Source organism: Gadus chalcogrammus, chromosome 23, assembly GCF_026213295.1.
Source record: "Gadus chalcogrammus isolate NIFS_2021 chromosome 23, NIFS_Gcha_1.0, whole genome shotgun sequence".
NCBI lineage: Eukaryota > Metazoa > Chordata > Actinopteri > Gadiformes > Gadidae > Gadus > Gadus chalcogrammus.
Genome location: NC_079434.1, coordinates 18,840,642 through 18,865,351, shown reverse-complemented (window position 1 = coordinate 18,865,351; position 24,710 = coordinate 18,840,642). Strand labels below are relative to the sequence as shown.

The 24,710-nt window shown below is 44.3% G+C and overlaps 1 protein-coding gene and 3 long non-coding RNA genes across 6 annotated transcripts; 1 reads left to right on the top strand and 3 right to left on the bottom strand.

Annotated features, from left to right (window-relative positions):
• Positions 1-66: 66 nt before the first annotated feature.
• On the bottom strand, positions 67-2,481 carry LOC130377478 (uncharacterized). Of its 3 annotated transcripts, none has more exons than XR_008894193.1 (3): positions 1,538-2,481; positions 868-1,404; positions 67-660 (listed from the first exon to the last, which is right to left on the bottom strand). It is a non-coding gene; the product is annotated as an uncharacterized LOC130377478 (long non-coding RNA). The 3 variants fall into 3 exon arrangements; XR_008894194.1 differs by having other exon boundaries at positions 872-1,404; XR_008894195.1 differs by having other exon boundaries at positions 876-1,404.
• A 1,965-nt stretch (positions 2,482-4,446) lies between these two features.
• LOC130377418 (NACHT, LRR and PYD domains-containing protein 3-like) lies at positions 4,447-20,273 on the bottom strand. Its single transcript, XM_056584539.1, has 13 exons — positions 20,236-20,273; positions 20,048-20,161; positions 19,856-19,970; positions 19,594-19,663; positions 17,641-17,869; positions 15,456-17,286; positions 15,061-15,234; positions 12,598-12,771; positions 9,297-9,470; positions 8,845-9,018; positions 6,874-7,047; positions 6,650-6,696; positions 4,447-6,146 (listed from the first exon to the last, which is right to left on the bottom strand). Exons 5-13 carry the CDS (start codon positions 17,681-17,683, stop codon positions 5,524-5,526), a joined length of 3,414 nt encoding a protein of 1,137 aa, XP_056440514.1. The 5' UTR covers positions 17,684-17,869; positions 19,594-19,663; positions 19,856-19,970; positions 20,048-20,161; positions 20,236-20,273; the 3' UTR covers positions 4,447-5,523.
• A 4-nt stretch (positions 20,274-20,277) lies between these two features.
• Positions 20,278-22,119, bottom strand: LOC130377465 (uncharacterized). The gene is made up of 3 exons (XR_008894179.1): positions 21,262-22,119; positions 20,465-20,561; positions 20,278-20,350 (listed from the first exon to the last, which is right to left on the bottom strand). It is a non-coding gene; the product is annotated as an uncharacterized LOC130377465 (long non-coding RNA).
• Positions 21,302-24,678, top strand: LOC130377471 (uncharacterized). Its single transcript, XR_008894185.1, has 4 exons — positions 21,302-21,880; positions 23,748-23,914; positions 24,202-24,281; positions 24,465-24,678. It is a non-coding gene; the product is annotated as an uncharacterized LOC130377471 (long non-coding RNA).
• The last annotated feature ends 32 nt before the right edge of the window (positions 24,679-24,710 follow it).

Here is a 24,710-nt window from a genome sequence, read left to right as displayed (position 1 = left end):
GGAGCAGGTAGGGGATAGACAGTGAGTACTGATATATGTGATTAAGGAGCAGGTAGGGGATAGACAGTGAGTACTGATATATGTGATTAAGGAGCAGGTAGGGGATAGACAGTGAGTACTGATATATGTGATTAAGGAGCAGGTAGGGGATAGACAGTGAAAACTGACATATGCGACTACATGTGATACAGAAAAATTTGGATCCATCAAGATGGATTGTAACTTTATGGTTAATTAACAAATACAAATCATAAACAGATGCACATATCTTTAATAACTTGACGGAGAGATGAGCAACGTTTGCTACAGTCCACTGGGTAGGCTAGTAGACTGATCTATCCAGCACACATCTAGGTGGACACGCCCACCTGTGATGTCATAAGGGGCCGATTTCCGAAACGGCTTGTAACGGCTAATCACACCACACCTGATGGCATGCCATGGGACCTTTAGATCTCTGCGTTGTCCTCGCCCCAGGATCACCAACCCCGTAGCTGCCTGCCATCCACCCCGTGTGCTCCTCTGCCTGCCCAGCTGCCTGGAATCCAGCCTTGCCTGTCCATCTCCTGTTGTTGTTCCCTGCCTCCTGCAGGTCGTCCTGTCCACCAACATGGCAGAGACCAGCATCACCCTCAACGACGCGGTGTACGTCATCGACTCCTGCAAGTAAGAAACCCGGTCATGATGTTTCTGAATGTGTCTTTGCATTGAGTGTGTATATACTTTGGGTTTTGACCCAGTGTCTGAACACAGGCCACCTATATAAGGTGGCCTGTGTTCTATTATGTGCCTTTGGTTGCACCATGTACAGCACTTTGGCCAATGAAAACAGTTTTTAAATGTGCCTTATGAATGGATTTTACTTACTTACTTACTGTGGGGATTGTTGATGTTTCCTTGGGGTTGGTCCACCAGAAGTGGACGCTGTGGACAGCAACGACGAGCTGCCCTCTCTGGGACGCCCCGTGGCCCACCGTGGAGCCCCGCCTGGGCGAGATGATGGTCATGGGAGGCATCTTCCCATGATTGTAATAGTATCTTGCTTGTAGTAGCATAAACACACTGCTCGCCGTAGCCACGTGGAGCGGCGCCTCTTCCAATTCACTCCCATGTTAACCAACGTAGCCAGACGTACAGCTGCGCAGCCCTATCCGCTGCACCTCTTCGAATAGACTTCCAGTCTATTTTTCACGCTTCGCTCTGCGAACAGTGTGTAACGTTTGGAACACACTGCTCGCAGAGCGAAGCGCGGCACGCGGGGCAGCTCATAACGCGGCTGAAAATAGCCTGGAAGTCTATTCAATACGGTGCAGCTCCGCGCAGCTACAATGTTACCGTAGTCCTTGGTCGATGCCATGTTTGCAGAGAGCTTGTGCAGGCCATAGGTGGTGGTACAGCTCTCACCTGCAGAACAAGAGATAGAAGAGCAAACCGGGATTGAGGATGTGCTTGTTAATGATCGAAGGCAGACCTCTAGAACCAGTGTCACTCCAATCAACCTGCCCATGTGAACATCCTCCCAGACCTCAGCCCTCACCTGCAACATGCTGTAATGGGCACTCTGGAACAACAAGGCCACTAGATGGTTGCAAAGAACCTTGGCTGCTGTACAGCTGCATGTGGTTTCTTGAAGATTGGCGCCGTCAGCTTGGAAAACAATCTACAAATATTTAAGTTGTTAAAGTTAAACTAAAATAAACAGATTGTTGCAAATTATATAGAAATGTAAGGAAGAGCATTGCAAACCCTTACACCATTAACATGTTGGATTCAACAAACAGGATATTAAAGAATTTAAATGCAAAGTTACATTATCATGATATTGATATTTGCATACTGTACATATGTCACAAAGGTATAGTATGATGTAAACAGGCAACAGTGTAAGGGGTCAAACTTCTTGCCATTATGCCTTAGCTTCCTAAAATAACCTTCAAATAGTGGGGCTGTTCTCGCTTCTTCATCGACCTGTAACACCTAGACCTGACAGCCACCTCCCTATCAATGAAGTTGGACACTGGTAGAAAAAAAAAAAATCAATGCATGTACTGGGGATTGTTCATTCTAGCAAAGGGACACTTGTATGTTGCTGTTAGGTAGTTGACACTGACAAACGCTAACGTCAGAATAATTAAAATGAACTGTCTGAGCTGACGCCAAACTGACGTTAACATAAGCCAACCTACCTAGCGTAAGCTAGAGAGCAGACACTCACCTTCGTAGTCGTAGATATATTTCTCGAAAAATAAACTGTATCCCTTGTCCAGTTTGGAGCGGGCTGTAATGGAATGTTGTTCGGGAAGTCTGTGAACGTCAGAAAACGTGATTTTGGGTACATTTATCAGGGATGTAGTGAAAGTGAACTGCCGGTCCTCCATCATCGGTTCGCCAGAGTGATGAGATATTCACCGGATGTCACAGTGCACAAAGATCACCAAATGCGGAAGTAATACGTATCAGCGTGATAATCCCCCATTCTAGTCTTCTCTTCTGGTGTGCGTGCGCGCGCGCGTGCGTGCGTGCGTGCGTGCGTGCGTGCGTGCGTGCGTGCGTGCGTGCGTGCGTGTGTGTGTGAGCAGAAGCGCCTCAACACGTCCACCCTGAGGATGACCCTGGAGGCCAAGGTCCAGCTGGAGGACATCCTCACCATCTCTGGCTTCCCTGAAGGTGATTGGTTCACGTCCCCCCTTGCCCCGCCCACCGCAGTCTCTCCTAGGGTCTGGAATCAGCCGGGACGATGCGATATGAAAAGCCGTTGTGTGAATACTGAGATTCTGTAAATATTGTGGTACGGTCTTTCGATCTTTTTGGAAGGTTTACGTTGTGGTTTCTGTTCTACAGGTCCTCAATGCAAATGGACGATTGTCGAGTACGCATAACATTAAGCAATACTCTATTGAGCAATGTTGTCAGAGAGACACAAATCAGTACTTTCCTATGGAGCGCACTCTATAGGAAGGTACTGATTTGTGTCAATCTGACAACGTTGCTCAATCAAGTATCGCTTAATCAAAGAGTCCCGATTCTCCCATGAATGGATTCCTATTCCCCCAGCCCCTGCTTGCTCTGCCCTGAGTCAAACCCCTGCATCCACAGACATCGTAGCTCCGTTGCTTTTCTTGCATTTCATCGACATTTGGCCTCTGGATGGAGTTTTAGTCTTCAGGTAGTCGGTCTGAAATGTTGGTGATCGGTCATCGTATGACGTGTGTCTAACCTGAGAACCATTAGTGTGTTTACCAGAGGGTCTGATGAGCCGGGTGTTGAACGCGGAGGGGGCAGACAACGGTCTGGATGTGGGGGTCAGCCTGTTGACCTTTGGGCTCATACCCCAACGGGTGCGTCTACATGGAGAAGCGGGGGATCCTGACCCCGGAATGATGCGACGCCCTCATCCACAAGACCTCCGTCGACTGTCCTTCAGCAGCCAGGACATGACCTTCCCCTCGCCCTGCTTCGACTTCGGGGAGAAGGTCAGCAGATATTTGCGTTCTCAAAATGACAAAACATCTGCATTGTATATTAACAGAAAAAAAATTATCAAAATTGAAGAGATTGATAATCTGGGAAACTACAAAAATCACAGCACCTCATCGGTCCCAAAATGTATCAAGAAAAATATGAAAATGGTTTGATTTTGATTGACAAGGTGTGTGTGTGTGTGTGTGTGTGTGTGTGTGTGTGTGTGTGTGTGTGTGTGTGTGTGTGTGTGTGTGTGTGTGTGTGTGTGTGTGTGTGTGTGTGTGTGTGTGTGTGGTACTACCTGGAGGAGTGCATCCAGCTAGGGTGAGGAGGGAGGAGATGAGGACGTAAGGAAACCTTTGCACCATGTAACGTGAACTACCATCTAAGGGCCTGATGCATTACCACAGGCCTGCTGTCTCTGAACCAATCAGAGGGCCTGATGCATTACCACAGGCCTGCTGTCTCTGAACCAATCAGAGGGCCTGATGCATTACCACAGGCCTGCTGTCTCTGAACCAATCAGACAGCAGAGTCCGCCAGATAGGCTAGGCTCGCCAGAGCCAAGCTGGTTAGCTCGCCAGATAGGCTCGCCACCTTTTTACTTACTTTTTGTTTTTGTATATGCGTGTGTGGTTAAAAAAGTCAGACTCCACTGTTGTGTGTGTGGTAATAAACTCTCCACACACTGATGAAGGGGTGAATGGAGACTCCACTGTTGTGTGTGTGTGGTAATATCCTCCCTCCACACTGATGAAGGGGTGAATGGAGACTCCACTGTTGTGTGTGTGTGGTAATATCCTCCCTCCACACTGATGAAGGGGTGAATGGAGACTCCACTGTTGTGTGTGTGGTAATATCCTCCCTCCACACTGATGAAGGGGTGAATGGAGACCCCACTGTTGTGTTGGAGGAAACGACTCCAGAAGACTTGGAGGATTTCAACTGAACTACCGGGAAGAATCGTCTGAACACACGAGAACGTTCATTTGACGCACTGAGTAGTTTATTAACATTATGATTTATGAACAATTACAAATCATAAGGCATCTTTAATGACTGAACATGTTGACTTGTTCCCAAAAGAACACAAAGAAACGATCATCCGTTGAAAGTAATTTACAACATTGTTACCCTTTCCCATAGAACTCTTATCATCATTCATGATTATGTTGTTAAATCTGCTTTAAATCACGTTCCATGTCAGGCATGGCAAAATATAAACTGATTTTGGATTCCTTTAAAACGATGTTGAAAATATATAAAATAATGTAGTAAAATAACACTCAATAAACATTTAAAACATATTTTACATTAGAAAGTAAATCTTTGTACAAACTCCTTAACCCAAAGGAAGATCTTCCTTTCATGGTTTATGCTGAACCTTCCAGAAGCCCAATAAAATGGTGCATTTGGAGTTCAGTGGAGTATTTAAATCAATCACAAAGTGTTGTACTTCCACTGAACGGGTTGACCCCTCAGAGCACCAACAGCTGCTGCTCAACAACCCGATGCACTACAGGTACGTCCATGGGTCCACAGGTATTCAAACGTCCCCCTAACAGCTGGTCCTCAACAACGTGAGGACTGTGAGGACCCCCCAGACCCAAGCGGCCCCCTCTAATCTGACGCTCAGCAGCCCAGCTGAACACAGAGAGGGCTGAGAGATGAACCACGAGAGACACTGATGTTACCTGCTGCTTACCACCGGCACACAGACCTGATGTGGGTTTAGATCCATGAAGGATGTGTGTGTGTGAGTGCATGTCTGTGTAAATAATTCTGTGTACGTGTGTGTGTGTGTGTGTGTGTGTGTGTGTGTGTGTGTGTGTGTGTGTGTGTGTGTGTGTGTGTGTGTGTGTGTGTGTGTGTGTGTGTGTGTGTGTGTGTGTGTGTGTGTAAATAAGCCTGTGTACGTGTGTGTGTGTGTGTATTTATAGAGTGCGATGTGTTTGTTTGTGTGTGCTTGTGTGTGTTTATAGAGTCATGAACGATGTGTTTGTTTGTGTGTGCGTGTGTGTTAATTTCTATGTACATATGTGTTTGTTGGTTTGGGTGTGTTTATGACTGTTTACATGTGCGTGCTTTTCCATGTGTCTTTTTGTGTGCTTGTGTGTCTACAATGGACACTCCCAGAGACGCTGAGGAACCACTCTTAACTAACCTAAACCCAGGGAGGAGGACCTCCTGGGTGAAGGAGGCCTGGAAGGTGTGGAGGAGTGTCAGTGTGTCTGAGGACCCTCCTCCTCCTGGGGACACTCTGTAGAAGGACAGAGAGCCAGCGGGCCGGTCCAGATACACTCCTACTCTGTTAGAGTGAGGGGGGGGGAGACGTGTGTCTGTTCTACTACCGTTGTGAAGGGCAGTGTAGAGAGCAGCATCATCGTCATCACAAACAAGAACCCAGGACTTGTTGTTCAATCCAAGCACGCCGTCACTACCCACTCCTCTCCTTGTCATTCCTCTGTATGTCACTCCTATACCAACCCGTCCTCCCCACTCTACCTCCCAGTAGCAGCGGCCAGTCAGACCCTCTCTACACAACACCTGCCCCCAGGAGTTAAACCTCTCTGGGTGATCCGGATACGACTGGTCCTCTTCAACCAGCGTCACCTTCCTGCTGTCCTCAGACAGAGAGAGTCGTCCGTGGGCTGTGTTTGGGTCCAGTGTGAGTTCACAGGCATCTGACGGGAGAAACATGATTAGGCTGCTAAACCAATATTATTAATTATAATCATCATCATCATCATCATCGTCATCATTATTAAATAAACAGCATCACCAGCTCTAATTTAAATCTAAGATGAAACACATGCATCATTCAAAACATGTTAATATGATTATTATGTGCCATAGCTAATGTAATGACAGGAATTAAAACAATGTTATAATTATTATAATGGTGACAAGATGATAGTTTAATTTAATAGTTTTTGAATATAAAATAGACATGTAATTATGATTAACAGTATCCTGATTATTATGGTGTTATGTCCAATGTTGTAAAATCATCACTCCTGATATAATCACATCAATTATGTTAATGTTTATATATGTAAGATACATGATGTCAGTCATCAGCTTCATTCCCAGATATCTGAATGAACAGACGTCACCTCCTGCTGTGTGGATTGACTTTCCAGCTCAATAGTCAGTGTGCGTTGTGATGAATCAAACAGACACTTACACTTCTCTAGAGCTGGTTTCAGCCTCCACACTCCACCGTGCTCCACACTGGCGGGGGAAACAAAGTGAGAGCAGCATGTTGAAACATTCACCTTCATCATCTGCCGTCTCATCACTTTCTACACAACATAAGTTACAGCTGCCTTTTCAAACCACTTCATCTAGCAGAGGGTTGAATCCTTGTAGGAGGCATTTTCTCTGAATGGTGAGCTGTCCTCTCCATACCTGAGAGTGTCCAGTCTCCAGCGTGGATCCTCCAGTCCAGCAGAGAGCAGCGCAGCTCCTGAGTCTCCTGGGTGATTGTAGCTCAGGTCAAGCTCTCTCAGATGGGAAGGGTTGGAGCTCAGAGCGGAGGCCAGAGAAGCACAGCCTTCCTGTGTGACCAGGCAGCCAGACAACCTACACACACACACACACACACACACACACACACACACACACACACACACACACACACACACACACACACACACACACACACACACACACACACACACACACACACACACCTTTATTTATTCTATCTGGAAGAGAATATTTCTTACTGAAGTAAACAGATTAATAAAGTATTAATTCCATATGATGGACAACTTAAAGCTTTATGATTTAATTCAGATCACAGCCCGTCTAGAGCCACCATCACCGAGCCTCATGTCTACACTAATGGCAACTCCTCAGAGTTACATAACATATAACACATAACATCCATAACATACAGACAGCAACCCCTAAGCCTAACCTTCACATGAGCTGGTCAGAGTTACATCACATATAACATACATAACATTCTAGCAGTTAACAGTACAGCAACCCCTCACCCTCACATCAGCTGGCCAGTGTTCTGTCAGCTAGAATAACCTGTTAACTAATGACACACTAGCAGCTAACAAGACAGCAAAAATAAACAACCCTTAAAAAATAAAAATGATGTTCCTAGAATCCTCGTCCTCTAAAGTTCTGTTCCTCCTCTGGCCTCTTGGCCTCCCTCCTCCCATCTGTGCTCCACTGACATGTTGACCCCAGCCTACAAATGAATAATGATGCTGAATCTGGTGGGGATCTTAAGCCCAGTTCAGACCAAAGATTCCCCTCGCAACGAGGCTGTTTTGGAACGTTGCAGGGGAAGAGTTGCAGCAGCGTGACCCTAACCCTAACTTCAGGTCAACATTGGGGGATCGTAATTATTTCCTTCAAATGTGTTCAACCAAAAAGTGGCCATTTCAGTATTATTTATCTGTAATTTATTTGATTAAATCCAAATTTTGTTTGTGATGATGTATGAAATAACCCATTCCATCAATTGACGACTGCATTTTACAAGTGTGTTATGAGTGGCATGGCATGCACTCATTTAACATGCCCTGGGAATGTATAAATGTTCTTGAAACTTAAAACTGGACCATATATTCATTAGAGTTGGATTTCAACTCAATGCAGGACCACTATTGGAGTGGATTTGACGAACATTGGAATTAAATTAATTGTTTGGAGTGCTGCGGCAGAACGAATCAAGGAATGGGCGCAGTATCGGCCCAAAAGCAACAGGCCTACAATGCGCTTTACAAGGTAGGAAGGCGAGAATATAGCCTAGTCCCCCCCCATTTGCACACAAATTCTCGAAGGGGATCAATAAAAATAAACCAACAGTTTTTGCAAATAGAAATCTCTCTACAAAGTTAGAACTGCTCATGATGATATCGCTGCGTTGTCTCTGTGGAGACAGCGCAGCAACACCTCTGCCCAAGCCCCCGCCCCCCCCCCCAGAACCGCGGAGCCGTCGCATTTACATCAGAATGAAACCCAATAAACCGCCAATGTGTGTGTAGGGTCCGGGAGGCTAAATTGGGGTGCAAGCTCAAGCAACCTAATCGCAAACCTAAGTTAGGCTACTTTTTAGCGTGATTCTGATGCTCTCGGCTCTCAGCTGTGCCAGAGCGTTCACAGTTGCTAGGGAAACCACCTGACGTCGCCGCCCGGTGCAGCAGTTTGAACTGCCCCATTTTTAGAACGTCGCAGCCCGTCTCGTCGCAAGGAGTTGAAAGGAGTTGCGAGTTGCAAGTCGTTGCGAGGCTAATCTTTGGTCTGAACTGGGCTTTAGACACCTGTCGTCTGTTCTTTTAGATCACAGCCCACCTAGTCCTGGATCATCCCTTACTATTAAACAAACCCAAATACACATTTAACCCTAACCCTGACCTGAGAGTTTCCAGTGTACAGTGTGGACTCCCCAGTCCAGCAGAGAGCAGCTTCACTCCTGAATCCTGCAGATCGTTGGTACTCGGGTCCAGCTCTTTCAGACTAGAGGAGTTGGAGCTGAGAACTGAGGCCAGAGCTTCACAGCATCTCTCTGACAGATGACAGCCAGTCAGCCTTCACACACAAAATAAAAGACCATGTTACTGTGTTTATGTCTTTAACATTTTCCATATTTGAAAGAGAAGTTACGCCAATGTTAATTTTTTTTATGTTTAAATTCTAATAATAAGCTTTAAAAAAAAGCCTGACTACATGTGAATAGGTAGAATAATAATAATAAAAAATAGTAAACTGTACATTCTACATTAAATGTCTTTATTTAAGTTTTTTTGTTACTTTTTTTTTATAAAGACTCTTGTGCTGTAAAGGTTTGCACGTTGAGTAAAACTGACCTGAGAGTTTCCAGTGTACAGTGTGGACTCCCCAGTCCAGCAGAGAGCAGCTTCACTCCTGAATCCTGCAGATCATTGTAACTCAGGTCCAGCCCTCTCAGACTAGAGGATTTGGAGCTGAGAACTGAGGCCAGAGCTTCACAGCATAGCTCTGACAGATGACAGCCAATCAGCCTGCACACACAATAAACAGAACATGTTAGGAACCCTGATTTAATGTTTTAGACGACTTTTCTGATAGTTAGCTATCAGAAACTTTTCTTTTCTGATAGTTATATAAAAATGATGATACATTATTCTTCTGTTAATTATATTGTGGTGATCACGGCCGTGGTCACCGTGTCCGGGTGCCGCAAAGGATCCTGGGAGGCTCGGGGGGAAGCGGCACCGCCACCAAGGGAGTCGTGTGAGTATGAGAGTGTGTGTGTGTGTGTGTGTGTGTGTGTGTGTGTGTGTGTGTGTGTGTGTGTGTGTGTGTGTGTGTGTGTGTGTGTGTGTGTGTGTGTGTGTGTGTGTGTGTGTGTGTGTGTGTGTGTGTGTGTGTGTGTGTGTATTCGTGTGTGAGTATTCGTGTGTGTGTGTGAGTATTCGTGTGTGTGCGTGCGTGCGTGCGTGCGTGCAAGCGTGCGTGCGTGCGCGTGTGTCTGTGTGTGTGTGTGTGTGTCTGTGTCTGTGTGTGTAAAAAAAAAAGGCAACTCTCTGGGTCTTGCATTGTGTAACTGCTTTAAACCTGGGCCCCGTTTCCCGATAACGATGGATCGAAGCTCATATGATCATTCTCACGAAGGATCTTGCGAACCTTCGTAAATTTCTTTGGAGCGTTTCCTGAAACTCCTCTTAACATGAATGTGCGTGCATTGCTCTAACGACGTTTGTAGGCTTGCAACTGTCCACTGACACGGTGCTGGAATGGGCTCTATAGGAGGGGGAGACGCAGGATTGTCGATGGAAAATAGGGTTAAATAGGGTTCAAATATGTCCCCATCAAGGCTAACAACATAGTATCCTACGAAAAGAATAGACTACAATAATATGAATGCCGAAGATATAACAACACAATTGATTAGGCCTGGGCTGACATATGCTTTGTCAGTCCTAATCTTGAACGCACTGTGCGTATATTTTTTCGAGGCATTTTCCCCCCTGAAACAATTCCATATTACAAAAATCTAAAACAGCTTGTGTGACAACTACATTTATCTTAATGTGCTGATTCCTGAAACATGCATTGCTCAGCAAAGAGAGCAGACTTTATCTGATTCCTTATAAGGTTTCAGTGATGACACTTACTCTCTAGTCTAGAATCTTTGGTGTAAACATTAAAAATGCAACGTTCCATGCATTCATTATCATTCAAAGGCAGAGGCTGGGCATTGACACACGGCTATTGCTGACCCGATTAGAAGAGCTTGGTCTAGATCCTGCCCATATTGTTGGGCAAGATGATGCATAGGCCTCTTTACACTGCCAAGCTGGTTTGGTCACAGCTTGGCATGCCCGGCGACTTCACCGTCTTATCTTAAGTTTCCTGTGTAAACCCGAGGGGGTCAAATCCCCCGTTCGTCACGGCGCGGGCTTTCTTGGTTCACTGGAGAAGGCGGGGCTGCGCACAGAGTTTTGAACTCCTTAGAATAATTTGCACACTCCCGAATATTTTATTTTTTTTATGAATGAAGTCACCCGCATGTAAAAATGAGTTCACGTCAGTATAGGCTACAAACCCGATTAACTATTTTAAAGTGCAAAAACGCCGACATATTCTTTATTTTGCTGACTAAATTAACTAAATTGGGGTGCTAGCTCAAGCAGGCAATTTACCTCGGGTAGTGTTAACGCGTGGATCGTGCCGCGAAAAAGGCGTGCATAAGACGGCATATTTGGCAGTGTAAATACGCCTTATGATGGTGCTGGTAATGTAAGCGGGAAAGCGCGTGGCATTCAGGCACGCATCGTAGCACAGTTTCCCGCCGCAGCCTACGTTCACTGCAGAAACCACGCTCTCGATTGTGCACTCTACTATAAGGTCAGGCATGTTCGTAACTGTCTAGACACGGTCCAATTAATAATGAACTTCAACACAGCCTCACCGAAGCGCCTTCAGTGCTTTATGGCAAACAATCGCAATAAAAAACGCCTGCAGAAATTCTCCGAAACCCGCTGGTCTCAGCATGATTCATGTACAGTATGTCTTCTGTCATTGATCAATATGAGGACCAACCACGATGGTTGAATTAAAATCAGAGGGAGACAGCAAGTGCAGCTCGAAAGCGACCTCCCACACAAGACGAATGGAATCATTTGAATTTATTATATGCCTTGAGGGTTACCTTGGGACGTGGCGTTTGATCGGTACATTTCGGCTGCGCATTTATTTTTGGAATTTTAAATTGCTGCAATAAATTATGTTGTTGTTGACTCTGTCTCGGTCTTTGCTTTTTAAATCTTACAGTAGTCTATGAGTAATATATTGGCGGTAACCACTGTTTAGGAGGTATTGCGAAATGGTGCCAGCTGTACATTCCGTGGTATTGGATGTGTTTTAATAAAACACATCCAATACCACTGAATGTCCAGCAGGTGACGCCACTGAGGCTATAGTAACGATGCTCTTAGCACCCTGCGAGCACCCCTGGAGCCCTCCTTAGCCAAGATCCCTTGGTGGCGGTGACGCTCCCCCCGGGCCTCCCAGGATCCTTTGCGGCACCCGGACACGGTGACCACGGCCACGATCGCAAAAATATCATTTTCATTGGAACAACTCAAGAATTTATATTTTTTGTATGCGTATAAAGTTTTTGTTATGTTATACTTTTTTACACGTCAAACAATTTAAGACATATTAAAAATAAATAAAGGCAACTCTCGGGTCGTGTGGTGTATTGTGTAACTGCTTTAAACCGGGTCTCCCGTTGGGTCATTCCTGTGCTGCTCGCCAAAATATAATAATTCTAGGTAGACCTATAACCTTTGATTGATGCAAATACTGTGACTTCATTTGTTTAACTCCCACTCTCCCGTTAACAGGAGATTGTGGGAGGGCACTATTATTATATTTTGTGTATATAATTGAAAAGATGCAATGGCAACTCGGAACTTTTCAACTTTTCATTTTCGCACCGCACATACAACAAGGTGTAATATGTCCAATGGCACCACCCTGATAAACGTGGTCAGCAAGGGTACTGAGTCATTCGATTATATATTTAGACGACATTTAGGATTGATCCTTAAACCAGGGGCCAATAGTCGTCTTTTAATAGTCTCCTGATACGGAACTGTTTGCACGTTGAGTAAAACTGACCTGAGAGTTTCCAGTGTACAGTGTGGACTCCCCAGTCCAGCAGAGAGCAGCTTCACTCCTGAATCCTGCAGACCATTGGAACTCAGGTCGAGCTCTCTCAGACGAGAGGAGTTGGAGCTGAGAGCTGAGGCCAGAGCTTCACAGCATCCCTTTGACAGATCACAGGAATTCAGCCTGCACACACAATAAAAAGAACATGTTAGGAAGTGAGATTAAAAGTGCTTAAAGGATCCAACCAGCTCACAGGAGAAACATGGTGTAGCTAACGAACAGCACAGGGCTGCCATGGGGCCACACTGGAGGGGAGGACGTCCAGTGATGCTAGCGCCTCCGCTCTCCTCGCTGCTATCAGGGATCAGGGAGTGAGCTCAAGGAGATGACTGTGGACATTCAAACTTCCTCCAGCAGTCGCCTGATGGCCGTAGGGATCCTGAACTCTGTGTGAACAGAGTCAGACCTAACGAAGCAGAGGGCTGTGGAGCCAAGGAGGGCCTTCAGCGCTCTATCAGTCCCAATGCTTCCTTCTGTGAGACTATTGATTCATTAATTCAACCTTTTATTTTGATAAACCATCATAAATGTGCTTAAGCTCATTTACATAAACCTATAAAACTGAGGGCACTTGCCCTTCCTGACTTCAGACACTTATAGGGGGCTTCAAAACAAGGATGACTATGAAACCCCTCTGGGGCTTTGCTTCTCTACATATTCAAACCGCAATTCAATAACTGATGTTATTCTGTATCCCTACATATTAAATAGATACATATTGTTCTGTATTTCTACATATTCAATCGTTTTATGTTGCTCTGTATTTCTACATATTCAATCTTTTTATGTTTATGCATTCCTACATATTCAATCTTTTTATGTTTATGCATTCCTACATATTCAATCGTTTTATGATGCTTTGTATATCTACATTTTCAATTATGTTGTTCTGTATTACTACATAGTCAATAGTTTTATGTTCTGTATTTCAACATATTAATTTATGTTGTCCTGAATTTCTACATATTCAATTATGTTGCTCTATATTTCTACATGATCAATAGTTTTATGTTGTTCTGTATTTATTCATATTAAATGGTTTAATGTTGCTCTGTATTTCTGCATTTATTGTTCTGTATTTCTACATCTAAAATTGTTGGACCTTGTTCTGTATTTTATGTCTTCAATTGAAGTTCTGAAGATAAAATATATATAAAGTATATCTGTAAAAAATGATGACGTAACAAAGACCTTATAAAGTCATGGCAACAAAAAATAGAAATAGTTGAGTTTTTCCTATGAAAATTATACATTTCTGAACTTGAAATGAACTATACATTCATATAGCACTTTTCAAGTCCCCTTCCATTGACTTCATATAGGGCTTTACAGTGAAGGGGGGACCTCACTAACCACCATGAATGTGTAGCATCCACATGGGTGATGCACGGCAGCCAATCGGCGCCAGAACGCTCACCACACATGAATCGTGAATGTGTGATTGGAATGTCATATTTTACTTTGTTGACCCCATTGTCATGTACATTATCTTTACCACACAAACTTACATACACCTATATACATGCTTGCACCACCAAGGGACCACAATGGAAATAAGCCCATGGGCTTTTATGTGTTATCCTTTTGACCTGTTCATTTGTATGCTTACATTTGTGCATGTGTCAAAAAAGAATTTCAATCATTTCAATCAATCAATTACCCACCAGCTTGATTTAAACAGGGGGATGAATAGGGGGCCAGATTGAATGAGCCTGGTTGGTCAGTTTTAGCCGGGACCCGGGAATCTCCCACTCTTTCTGAGATAAGTGCCCTGGGATCTTTAATAACCTCAGTGAGTCAGGACCTCGGTTTTACGTCTCCTCTGAAGGACGGCACCTTCCACAGCCCAGTGTCCCCGTCACTGCACTGGGGCATCAGGATTTATGCTTTGGCCAGAGGGAAGAGTGCCACCTACTGGCCACCAACCGACACCACTTCCAGCAGCAGCTCAGTGTTACCAGTTGGTCTCCCATCCAGTACTAACCAAGCCCACCTGCTTAGCTTCAGAGGTTCAGCTAAGGCAGGGTCTACATTGGTCTGGCTGCTGGTTTATTTAGACCGATAAACTTTGATGGAGGCAAATACTGCGACTTCATTTGTTTAACTACCACTGACCTGTTAACAGGGGAATGTGGGAATGCACTTTTATCATATTTTGTGTTTATAATTGGTAAGTTGCAATGGTAACATTGGGATTACTTTTTAAACTTTTCATTTTCGCATCCCATTATACAACAAGGTGTAATATGTCCAATGGCACCACTCTAATACATGTGGTCATCAAAGGTACTGAGTTATTATCTGATATAGTTTGACTTCATTTAGGTGTGATTCTCAAACCAGGGGGCAGTAGGTAAAAGTCTTCTGAAACCGAACCTTGTGGTGTAACTGTTTGCACTTAGTAAAACTGACCTGAGAGTTTCCAGTGTACAGTGTGGACTCCCCAGTCCAGCAGAGAGCAGCTTCACTCCTGAATTCAACAGTTCATTGTTACTCAGGTCGAGCTCTCTCAGACTAGAGGAGTTGGAGCTGAGAACTGAGGCCAGAGCTTTACAGCATCTCTCTGACAGCTGACAGCCATTCAGACTTCACACAAAAAAACAGAACATGTTGAGAACCGTGATTAAATGTTTGATAAGACTTTTCTGATAGTTGAACAACTGATTATACATTAGATCTTGAATTAGTTTGCATTCGATACATGTTCTTAGTCCACCGTCAGAGATGTTTTGTAATTTACTATAACTTTTATGTTGTAGTATTATGTATAGTGCTGTATTCTTAATACATGTTATGAGTGAACCTACAGAGATGTTTTGGAGGCTTTGACCAATGGCAACAGCCCCAGAAGACCCTCGTCAGAAGCCGAGTATTTCTTCAGGTAAAACACGTCCAGCTGCTCTTCTGATGTCAGTACGATGAAGACCAGAGCTGACCACTGAGCAGAGGTTAGAGATTCTGTGGAGAGACTTCCTGATGACAGGTACTGTTGGATCTCCTCCACTAGAGAACTGTCATTCAGCTCATTCAGACAGTGGAACAGGTTGATTTTTCTCTCTTGAGAGAGATCTCCACCTATCTTCTCCTTGATGTAATGGACTATTTGGTTATTGATTTGTAACCTAGTTCCTGTCTGTCCCGGTGGATCTTTTTTAGTTAGATTGCCCAGTAATTTACTTCCTCTTGGTCCCAGCAGACCTTGTAGGAGCATCTGATTGGTCTCTAGAGAGAGGCCCAGGAGGAAGCGGAGGAACAAGTCCAGGTGTCCGTTCTCTCTCTGTAAGGCCTTGTCCACAGCACTCTGATAGAGGAGGAGGAGTTCAGCATCCCTGGAGGTTGGCTGTTCTTCTAAGAGCAGGTTGACACCAGTGTTGATGTAGGACAGAAAGACATAAAGGGCAGCCAGAAACTCCTGGATGCTCAGATGGACGAAGCAGAACATCCTGTCCTGGTGCAGTCCACACTCCTCTTTAAAGATCTGGGTGAACACTCCTGAGTACACTGAGGCTGCTCTGATATCGATGTCACACTCTGCCAAGTCTGCCTCGTAGAAGATCAGCTGGCCTTTCTCCAGCTGGTTAAAAGCCAGTTTCCCCAGAGAAACAATGATCTCCCTGCTCTCCGAACTCCAGAGTGGATCAGTTTCAGCTCGCCCATGATACTTCCTGTCCCCCTGTATGGACTGAACCCTCAGGAAGTGGCTGTACATCTGAGTCACGGTCTTGGGCACCTCTTCTCCTCTCTGGGATGTTTTGAAGAAGTCCACTAGAACTGTAGAAGTGATCCAACAGAAGACTGGGATGTGACACATGATGTGGAGGCTTCGAGATTTCTTGACGTGAGAGATGATTGTGGTGGCCATTGTCCCCTCTCTGAATCTCTTCCTGAAGTACTCCTCCTTCTGTGGGTCTGTGAACCCTCTCACCTCGGTCACCATGTCAACACACTCAGCAGGGATCTGATTGGCTGCGGCAGGGCGTGTGGTTATCCAGATGCGGGCAGAGGGAAGCAAGACTCCCCTGATGATGTTTGTCAGCAGCACGTCCACTGAGGTCGGTTCGGTGACATCAGTCCAGATCGGGTTGTTCTGGAAGTCCAGAGGAAGTCGACACTCATCCAGACCATCCAAGATGAAGACTACTTGGTCATGGTCGTATCTGTAGATTCCTGATTCTTTGGTTTCAACAGAAAACTGATGAAGAAGTTCCAGTAAGCTAAACTCTTTCCCTTTCAGTAAATTCAGCTCTCTGAAAGTGAGGAGAAATGCGAAGTCTATGTCTTGGTTGGCTTTGCCTTCTGCCCAGTCCAGAGTGAACTTGTGGGTTAAGAGAGTTTTACCAATGCCGGCCACTCCGGTTGTCATTATTGTTCTGATTGGTTTATCTTGTCCAGGTTTAAAGATGTCTTCACATCTGATTGGTGTTTCCTCATTGACTGTTTTCCTGGATGCCTTTTCAATCAGTCCGACCTCATGTTCCTTGTTGACCTCTCCACTGCCTCTCTCTGTGATGAAGAGCTCTGTGTAGATCTCATTCAGAGGTCTCTGCTCTCCTGCTCTAGCGATTCCCTCAAACACACAGTGGAACTTCTTCTTCAGATGAGCCTTGAGTTCATGTTGCCACTGGACCGCAACAGCTCCTAAATCCCAAACCAGAAGAAACATACCATTCATATTTCCAAGCAATATTACTGGTGTAAAGAAAAAAGTATTATAAAATTCTACTTTATATGGATCTTATAACTTTATTAGTAGTGCTGTCGTTGTTGAGTATCAGTGGTATCAGTGACTTGCTAACCTGATATAACAAGATAGTGGTGCATCTCTTCCACTGAGTTATTCTGCTGTTGATCTGCCGTTTAATGTTTAAAATTCTTTAAGCTGATACCCCCACAATAACCCTACATATCTGGATCAAACCATTCAACATGATACCCCCACAATGACCCTACATATCTGGATCAAACCATTTAACCTATATATGAGTATCTTACCACTGCCCAGCTTGTCGGCCAGTTCCTCCTGGTTCATCTCCATCAGGCAGAGCTTTGTGATGTCTACCACTCCCTCTATGGCGCGCCTCCTCTGCTCCTCGTTCTTATCATCCAGCTCCTCCTCCTTCTCCCTCTGACTCTCTGAGCATTGTGGGTAATTTGAGAAGAGATCCCTCCAGAGCTTCTTCAGCTCCTTGTCTAGAAAAGCGTGTGCGTTCTCCTCAGCCCTCTGGAACAGAACAAACATCAAGGAGAACTTTACTTTGAACTAACTGAGGACATCAGAAGCATCTGTCCTAGATTAACGTCTCCCTGGTCTATAGAGGGAAAACTGGAGCTCCACAAAATATGCTTTTATTGCCCATGTAGAGCCAGGGGCACCACTAGAGATTGTGGGCCTTATCAAATAATATATTGGGCCTCCAACCTAGACCACCCACCAGCCTAGAAAATCCATTTGACCACCCATAGATTGATAGACTAGCTCTAGTGTAGCCTACTGCTAATTACCTAATACTAAGCCTGCTGTCATTGACCATTGATGTATGAATGTAAGAGGTACATGAGTAAGGCTGGGACAATGCGTCGACGTCATCGATGACGTCGACGCATAAATTACGTCGACGCGAAAAATGCGCGTTGATTCGAAAAACCCAAAACGAAGATGGCGACGGAGCGTAGTAGCAACGCGAGTGGCTCCTCAGACTATCATAAGTGCAAGGCTCCACACACTCATTCCTCTACAGTATGGGAATTCTTTAATGTAAAAGGAAACGATTCCGTGATACGTCGTCTTTGCAAAATGGAGATGACTTTCCATTCTAGCACCACGGCAAATGCACCAGCACCTGAAGAGGTGCCACCCGGGAGCAGCTGCAGATGACTGAGCAACGTAGACTTCAAAGAATGCATTTCTTTGCACTTTTATTTTTGAATTTAAAGGCAATAAACATGCATTGCAATGTTAAGGAATTCATGTTTTTTTCATTCAGATATGTAAATCAACATGTATAAATTGCTATTAGTCAATTAATGGGGAGATAATCGATAATCGAATCGAACTGAAAAAATGAATCGTTAGATTAATCGATGCATCGAAAAAATAATCTCTAGATTAATCGTTTAAAAAATAATCGTTTATCCCAGCCCTATACATGAGTGGCATCTCTCATTGCTGTTGCTGTTCTGGCAAAAGGCTTTCCTCTTGAGAAATTCATGAAATTCAGTGGTGTTTTACATTTTGGTCAATTGGTTCCCAAAATTTGTCAGATTCCAGTAATGTTACACTGGCTCTAAACACCTCAGTAAAATGGGACAGAAAAGACACAGACTGTCTTCATACTCCGCTATTACTTTTCACCACTAGGGGTCAGTATTCACAGACCTACCCTGGCTGTATAGTTGATAAGTAGAAGAAAATGAGTGAAGGCCTAAATAAACAGACTTCCCGGGTCATCCACCTGTCTCCCTCATTTATTGATTCATATTTATGAATTTCATGTTTTATGAAGAACTATTTGATTGATAGGGAAGGAAGGTAAATAAATAAAAACCTTTGTTTGTATAAACTGTTGGCCCTTTTCCTCCCTCTCAGCTCTCTGTTTCTGATACCACGACTTCTACATCAACGACGACGTGTCAAACTACTGACAGTCTGTTCTCCGTCTGTTCTGCTTGTAAGCTGACCGAGTGGAAGACTCTGTGCTGAAAACTGGATCCACGCAAGACTGAACCATGCAATAAAGAGAGAGAGGTGGAATATATGGACTATACTGAACATTTAGCCAAACATGGAGGAACAAACCCCTTGTTTGTTTAAATTGCTACGTTTTTTAGATAACATTTTCACACTAAATATATTAACTTGATTATGATGAATTCCCCCCCCCCCCCCCTCCCTTTACGGCGCCCCTGTTTAGAGCTGAAGTCAAATGTCTTGTTTCATTTACACACCTTGATCAGCTCTGCTTGATGCTGCTGTACAGACTGAGCACTGGTAACCTTTGACCTCTCCTGTGGTCGCCTGTGGAGACAGCGTGCACACACACACACACACACACACACACACACACACACACACACACACACACACACACACACACACACACACACACACACACACACACACACACACACACACACACAGTATCTTTTTAATACAAACCTGATTGTAAATATCAGTCAGTAAAACTACTAGTTTGTTGGAAACTCCTACCTCTCCTCTCTGGAGGGGCGTCCATCTTTAAGGTCTAGGAGGATAATCCATAGACCAGTTGCTCTTCAAGGAGACACAGCTGGGTCCAGGGGAGTCCGCTCTCTCCTTCTGGACTCTTATAGAAAAACAAGAACCAGGATTTATGGATGTTTGATCGATGCTGTCGTTTTATAATCTTTGACAAATCCTTACCCTTCCTCTCTGGAGGAGCGTCCATCTTTAAGTCTAGGAGGATGACCCATAGAGCGGTCGCTCTTCAAGGAGACACAGCTGGGTCCAGGGGAGTCTGCTCTCTCCTGCTGGAATCTTATAGAAAAACAAGAACCAGGATTAAAGGATGTCTGATAGATATAGTTGTATAATATCTGATAAATCCTCACCTCTTCTCAATAGACTGATTTCCATCTCTAAAGTTAGAGGATATCCATAGACCAGTCACTCTTCAAGGAGACACAGCTGGGTCCAGGGGAGTCTGCTCTCTCCCGCTGCTCTGGGCTTCAACACAACACACACACACAGCTTTTACTAAGACTGATGATGGAGTCATGAGATATCAGTGCTGAGCTCTGAGAAGGACAACAGTCACAGACAGAGAGATCCTCTTCTTACCTCTTAGCTTTGTTCTGGCGGCCATGTTCCCCAGACAGGGTGGTTTTAGAGGTAGGAGCCCCCTCCTCTCTCTCCTCATCCATAGTAGACTGGAGACCTGGACACAAACACAATGCCATATTGTTTCTCTGGATTCTCTTTAAGTACCAAACATGAAATGACTTCAGTGAAGACTTCCTATCTTCCTTCTGTCTGACACACACACACTATCTGTCCCACAGTCTAGAACTACACACTCTATCTCAACCTATGTCAAGATCACAAACTCTATCACTCTCTCCGTCTAGAGCTACATTCTAATCATGCTCTGTCTTCTCGAATCTAGATCACATGCGCACACACACACACACACACACACACACACACACACACACACACACACACACACACACACACACACACACACACACACACACACACACACACACACACACACACACACACACACACACACACACAGCTTCTAACACGTTCATTTAATTATGGCCAATTATTTATTTACCTTTAGATCCGACACTTCCAAACCATCAATTCTTAACTGTTACCAATGAAACTCTGACCGTTCTGACCTCCCTACAGAATAAAAGTCCACAATACAAGGAAGGATCCGTATATAATCGGCCTCAACACGGTAAAACTAGTTACTGATGTCCTGACGCATACTCCTCCATTAAACCTATTTTACACCACAAACATGGATACAATCAGCTTGGACTGGAAACAGATTAATTTAGTAAGAATAAATTAATATAGTTTGAATACATCTGGTAAGAAAACAGGAATTCAGGAAACGGTACCTTATCTTTTCCGTGACGAAACGTGTGCTGCCCGTGTTGAATGGAAATATAGAATAACAAATGCAAGGAAAGGAGAGAATAAAGAGATTTAGGTGTTCACCAAATAACAGAGAAGTGTTTAGAAGCGAGACAGGACATTAACAAAGGTTCTGAGAGTAAAGATTGGGCTGCTTGGGTCCTTATGGCAGACAGATCAGAAAGAGGAAGAGCTTTGAATCACAGCTAACTGCGTCACATCGTTTATGTGAAATTCCAGTGAAACCAGAGAATGTCTAATATGAGACGGGCTCTGGCGAAACTAAAGTAATGGCGCGTTCACACCAAAAGCGAAGGGGCGGCGCAACTTCCATACAAAGTCAACGTATAGACGCGTTCCAGGCGACGGGCGCGTTCGACTCCATACAAAGTCAACGTATAGTAATGCTGTAGCCTACTTTATATCGTCTGTGGGGAAATCCTGGGACTCTCAGAGTATCAAACTACAACTGGAAAAAAAGAGAAGCTTAGGAAACACTTTTATTTTGAAAACTTCTGAGTTAAGGGACATAAAAGACAACAACCCCAAAAACACGCTGTCGGAAACACCTCGGATCAAACCAGGGACAGGACAGACCCGGAAGTAAGTTATTACCTCTGAGGCTAATTCAAGGCTAGTTGCTATTCAACTCGCATGTTGCATGGTAAGAACTTGGCTGGTAGTACCTGGGTTTTGAAAAATAGCGGGGGAGTTGTGCTGAGTGTGGCGCTGCGCCCCCAGGAGTAACAATACTCTGATTCCCTACATCTGTTTATTTACAGACGTATTATATTGGATTCATCTAATTGTTTCCTTCATTCCTCCTTCCGTCTTCAACCAATGAATGAATCCCAACGTTAGAGGTGTTTCGTTTCCATGCCGACTGTGTCATCTCTACACCCAATCAACACTAGATACACTGCCCTCTAGGGGTCGTACTTGGTTAAAGCACAAATAACCTTTTGTTGCGTACAGAACGGAACTTTGTTTAATCGATAAGAATAATTAAAGGCACCCAGTGCAACTTTCGAGGCTTAAAAATAAACATTAAATTTCTAGTCTTTTTTACACGTAGTAAGTTTCAATAACTCCATACCATTACATACCGACATTCAAGCAGCAAAGATGAGACGTCGTTGTGTGGTGAGAACTGATAGAAAATCGATAACAACAATGCCGCCATTTTCTTTATTTTTTGTAACCTACAATAAATAAAGCAGGCTTCCAGTCAATGGAAAAATGGCTTCTCCCCACCGGCGATTGTTGTTGTTTACGATTTTCTATCAGTTCTCACCACACAACGACGTCTCATCTTTGCTCCTTGAATGTCGATATGTAATGGTATGGAGTTATTGAAACTTACTACGTGTAAAAAAGACTAGAAATTGAATGTTTATTTTTCATTGAATGTTTACATAAAGTTGCACTGGGTGCCTTTAAACAAACAAAACTAAAGCAGAATTAATACATCAGGGGCGCTTGAGGGGTGGGGGGGGGCCTCACCATCCTGAACAGAGGTCAATCAGTCAGACGGTTTGAAGCAGCCCCTCTGCTGTGAGGGAGAGCCCCCCAGGACTAAAGAGAAGGCCCAGCGTTTAGGACCCTCTGCTGTGAGGGAGAGCCCCCCAGGACTAAAGAGAAGGCCCAGCGTTTAGGACCTTCTGCTGTGAGGGAGAGCCCCCCAGGACTAAAGAGAAGGCCCAGCGTTTAGGACCCTCTCAGGGGGTGAGGATCAGGGGAGCGGTGAGAATGAGGTTGCGGCCCGCTGCTCTGGGCTATCGTCTATCTACTGGACATGACTGCAGTGTGGAGGTCCGGCCAGCAGGGGCAGCACTGAGGAGGCCTCAGTCCTTTGTGTGTTCTGGAAGAATGGCAGAACGTCTCACTGGTGTCCCACTGGTGTCTCACTGGTGTTGAATCAATCCTCGCGGATGGTGTGCCCTCGCATAACTTGAACGCTGAATGATGATTTCGATAAGTTAAACTCATGTGCTGAAACACGTTGGAGGGTTAGCGGTAGAAGCTTCTCACTAACTCTGATGACAGTTATATTATCTATGTTTCATGAAGGAAGGAACTTCAGCGATTTCTAGATTAAATAAACATAATTGTAACTCGGTAATGTGCGCATGTTTATGTGTTTATTCTTTTTTTTAACCTTTATTTTTCCAGATAAAACATTAAGAACAGTTTCTTATTTACAATATTGATCTATTGTATGTGCGTATGTGAGTGTGTGTTTGTATATTTTTCCCCAGATTAGTTTTTTTGTGTGTGTGTGTGGTTAAAAAAGTCGGACTCCACTGTTGTGTGTGTGGTTATATCCTTTCCAAACACTGATGAAGGGGTGAATGGAGACTCCATTGTTGTTTGTGGGGTAATATCCTCCCTCCCCACTGATGAAGGGGTGAATGGAGACATACGAGAACGTTCAGTTGATCCACTGAGTTGTTTATTAACATTATGCTAGGAGGGAAGACATGCAGTAAAGGACCACCTGTCTGAATCAGGCAGCCTCCGGCTGTACGTGACCTCATCAGCCCAGAGTGAAGGGACGTACAGGTGTACTCTCAGGTACGCAGACGAAGAAGACGTAACCCACATTGAACCTGAAGATATTGGAAGACCCTATTGAAGGTAGGCTCTTGGTGTAAATACAAAAGCAATCTGTGTGATGCTAAAACACCTGTGGTGGGAAAAAGCGACATTCTGTTTACAACACATGGGGGGGTAAGGCAAAGGTCTCCATTGTCTTCTTTACTGAACCATGTTAACTGGACCAGTAACTGAGGAGCCACCTTAGACAATGTGATTGAAACATGTTTAATGTGAAGGTATTAGGATGTGGATTGCAGTCATTGTTATAATGAGTGTTATTATTATTATTATTGAAAGAATAAGCAACATTCTCTTTTTCTGTTCAGAGGGATCTTCTAGCACAGTTGGGATCATTTTAGGAGTCGTGGATCCCGTTATCATTTTATATATCATATAACCGATAAAGGTAAAACCACTACTTTTCATTCATTAATAACATGTTTACTACACATTTTTATTTTATAGAATTTCTTGAGAAAGGTGGGGAGGTTACTTCTGGGTTATTTATGAGTGATGTGGGACTGTGTAGTTTTACAAATAGGATTATGAAGCTATTATTAATATAATATAACATTTTTGTTACTCTTAGGCCAAAGAAGGACAAGGAAGGAGCTCAAACAACCCAAGTACTGAACCCTCTCCTCAGGAAGTCGTTCCTCTGTCTGAGATAAAGGGTTCAACCTCCTGACCTTATTACCGCACCATCAGACACAGCAGGGTAAGACTGTGGTCGCAGGAGCCAGGATCCTTGTTTACGTTGTAATTTAGGGGTGTAATAGTAGAATGGGGGGGGGGGGGGGTGCTTTGTAGGAGGGACTGACCAGCTTCAGGAGTG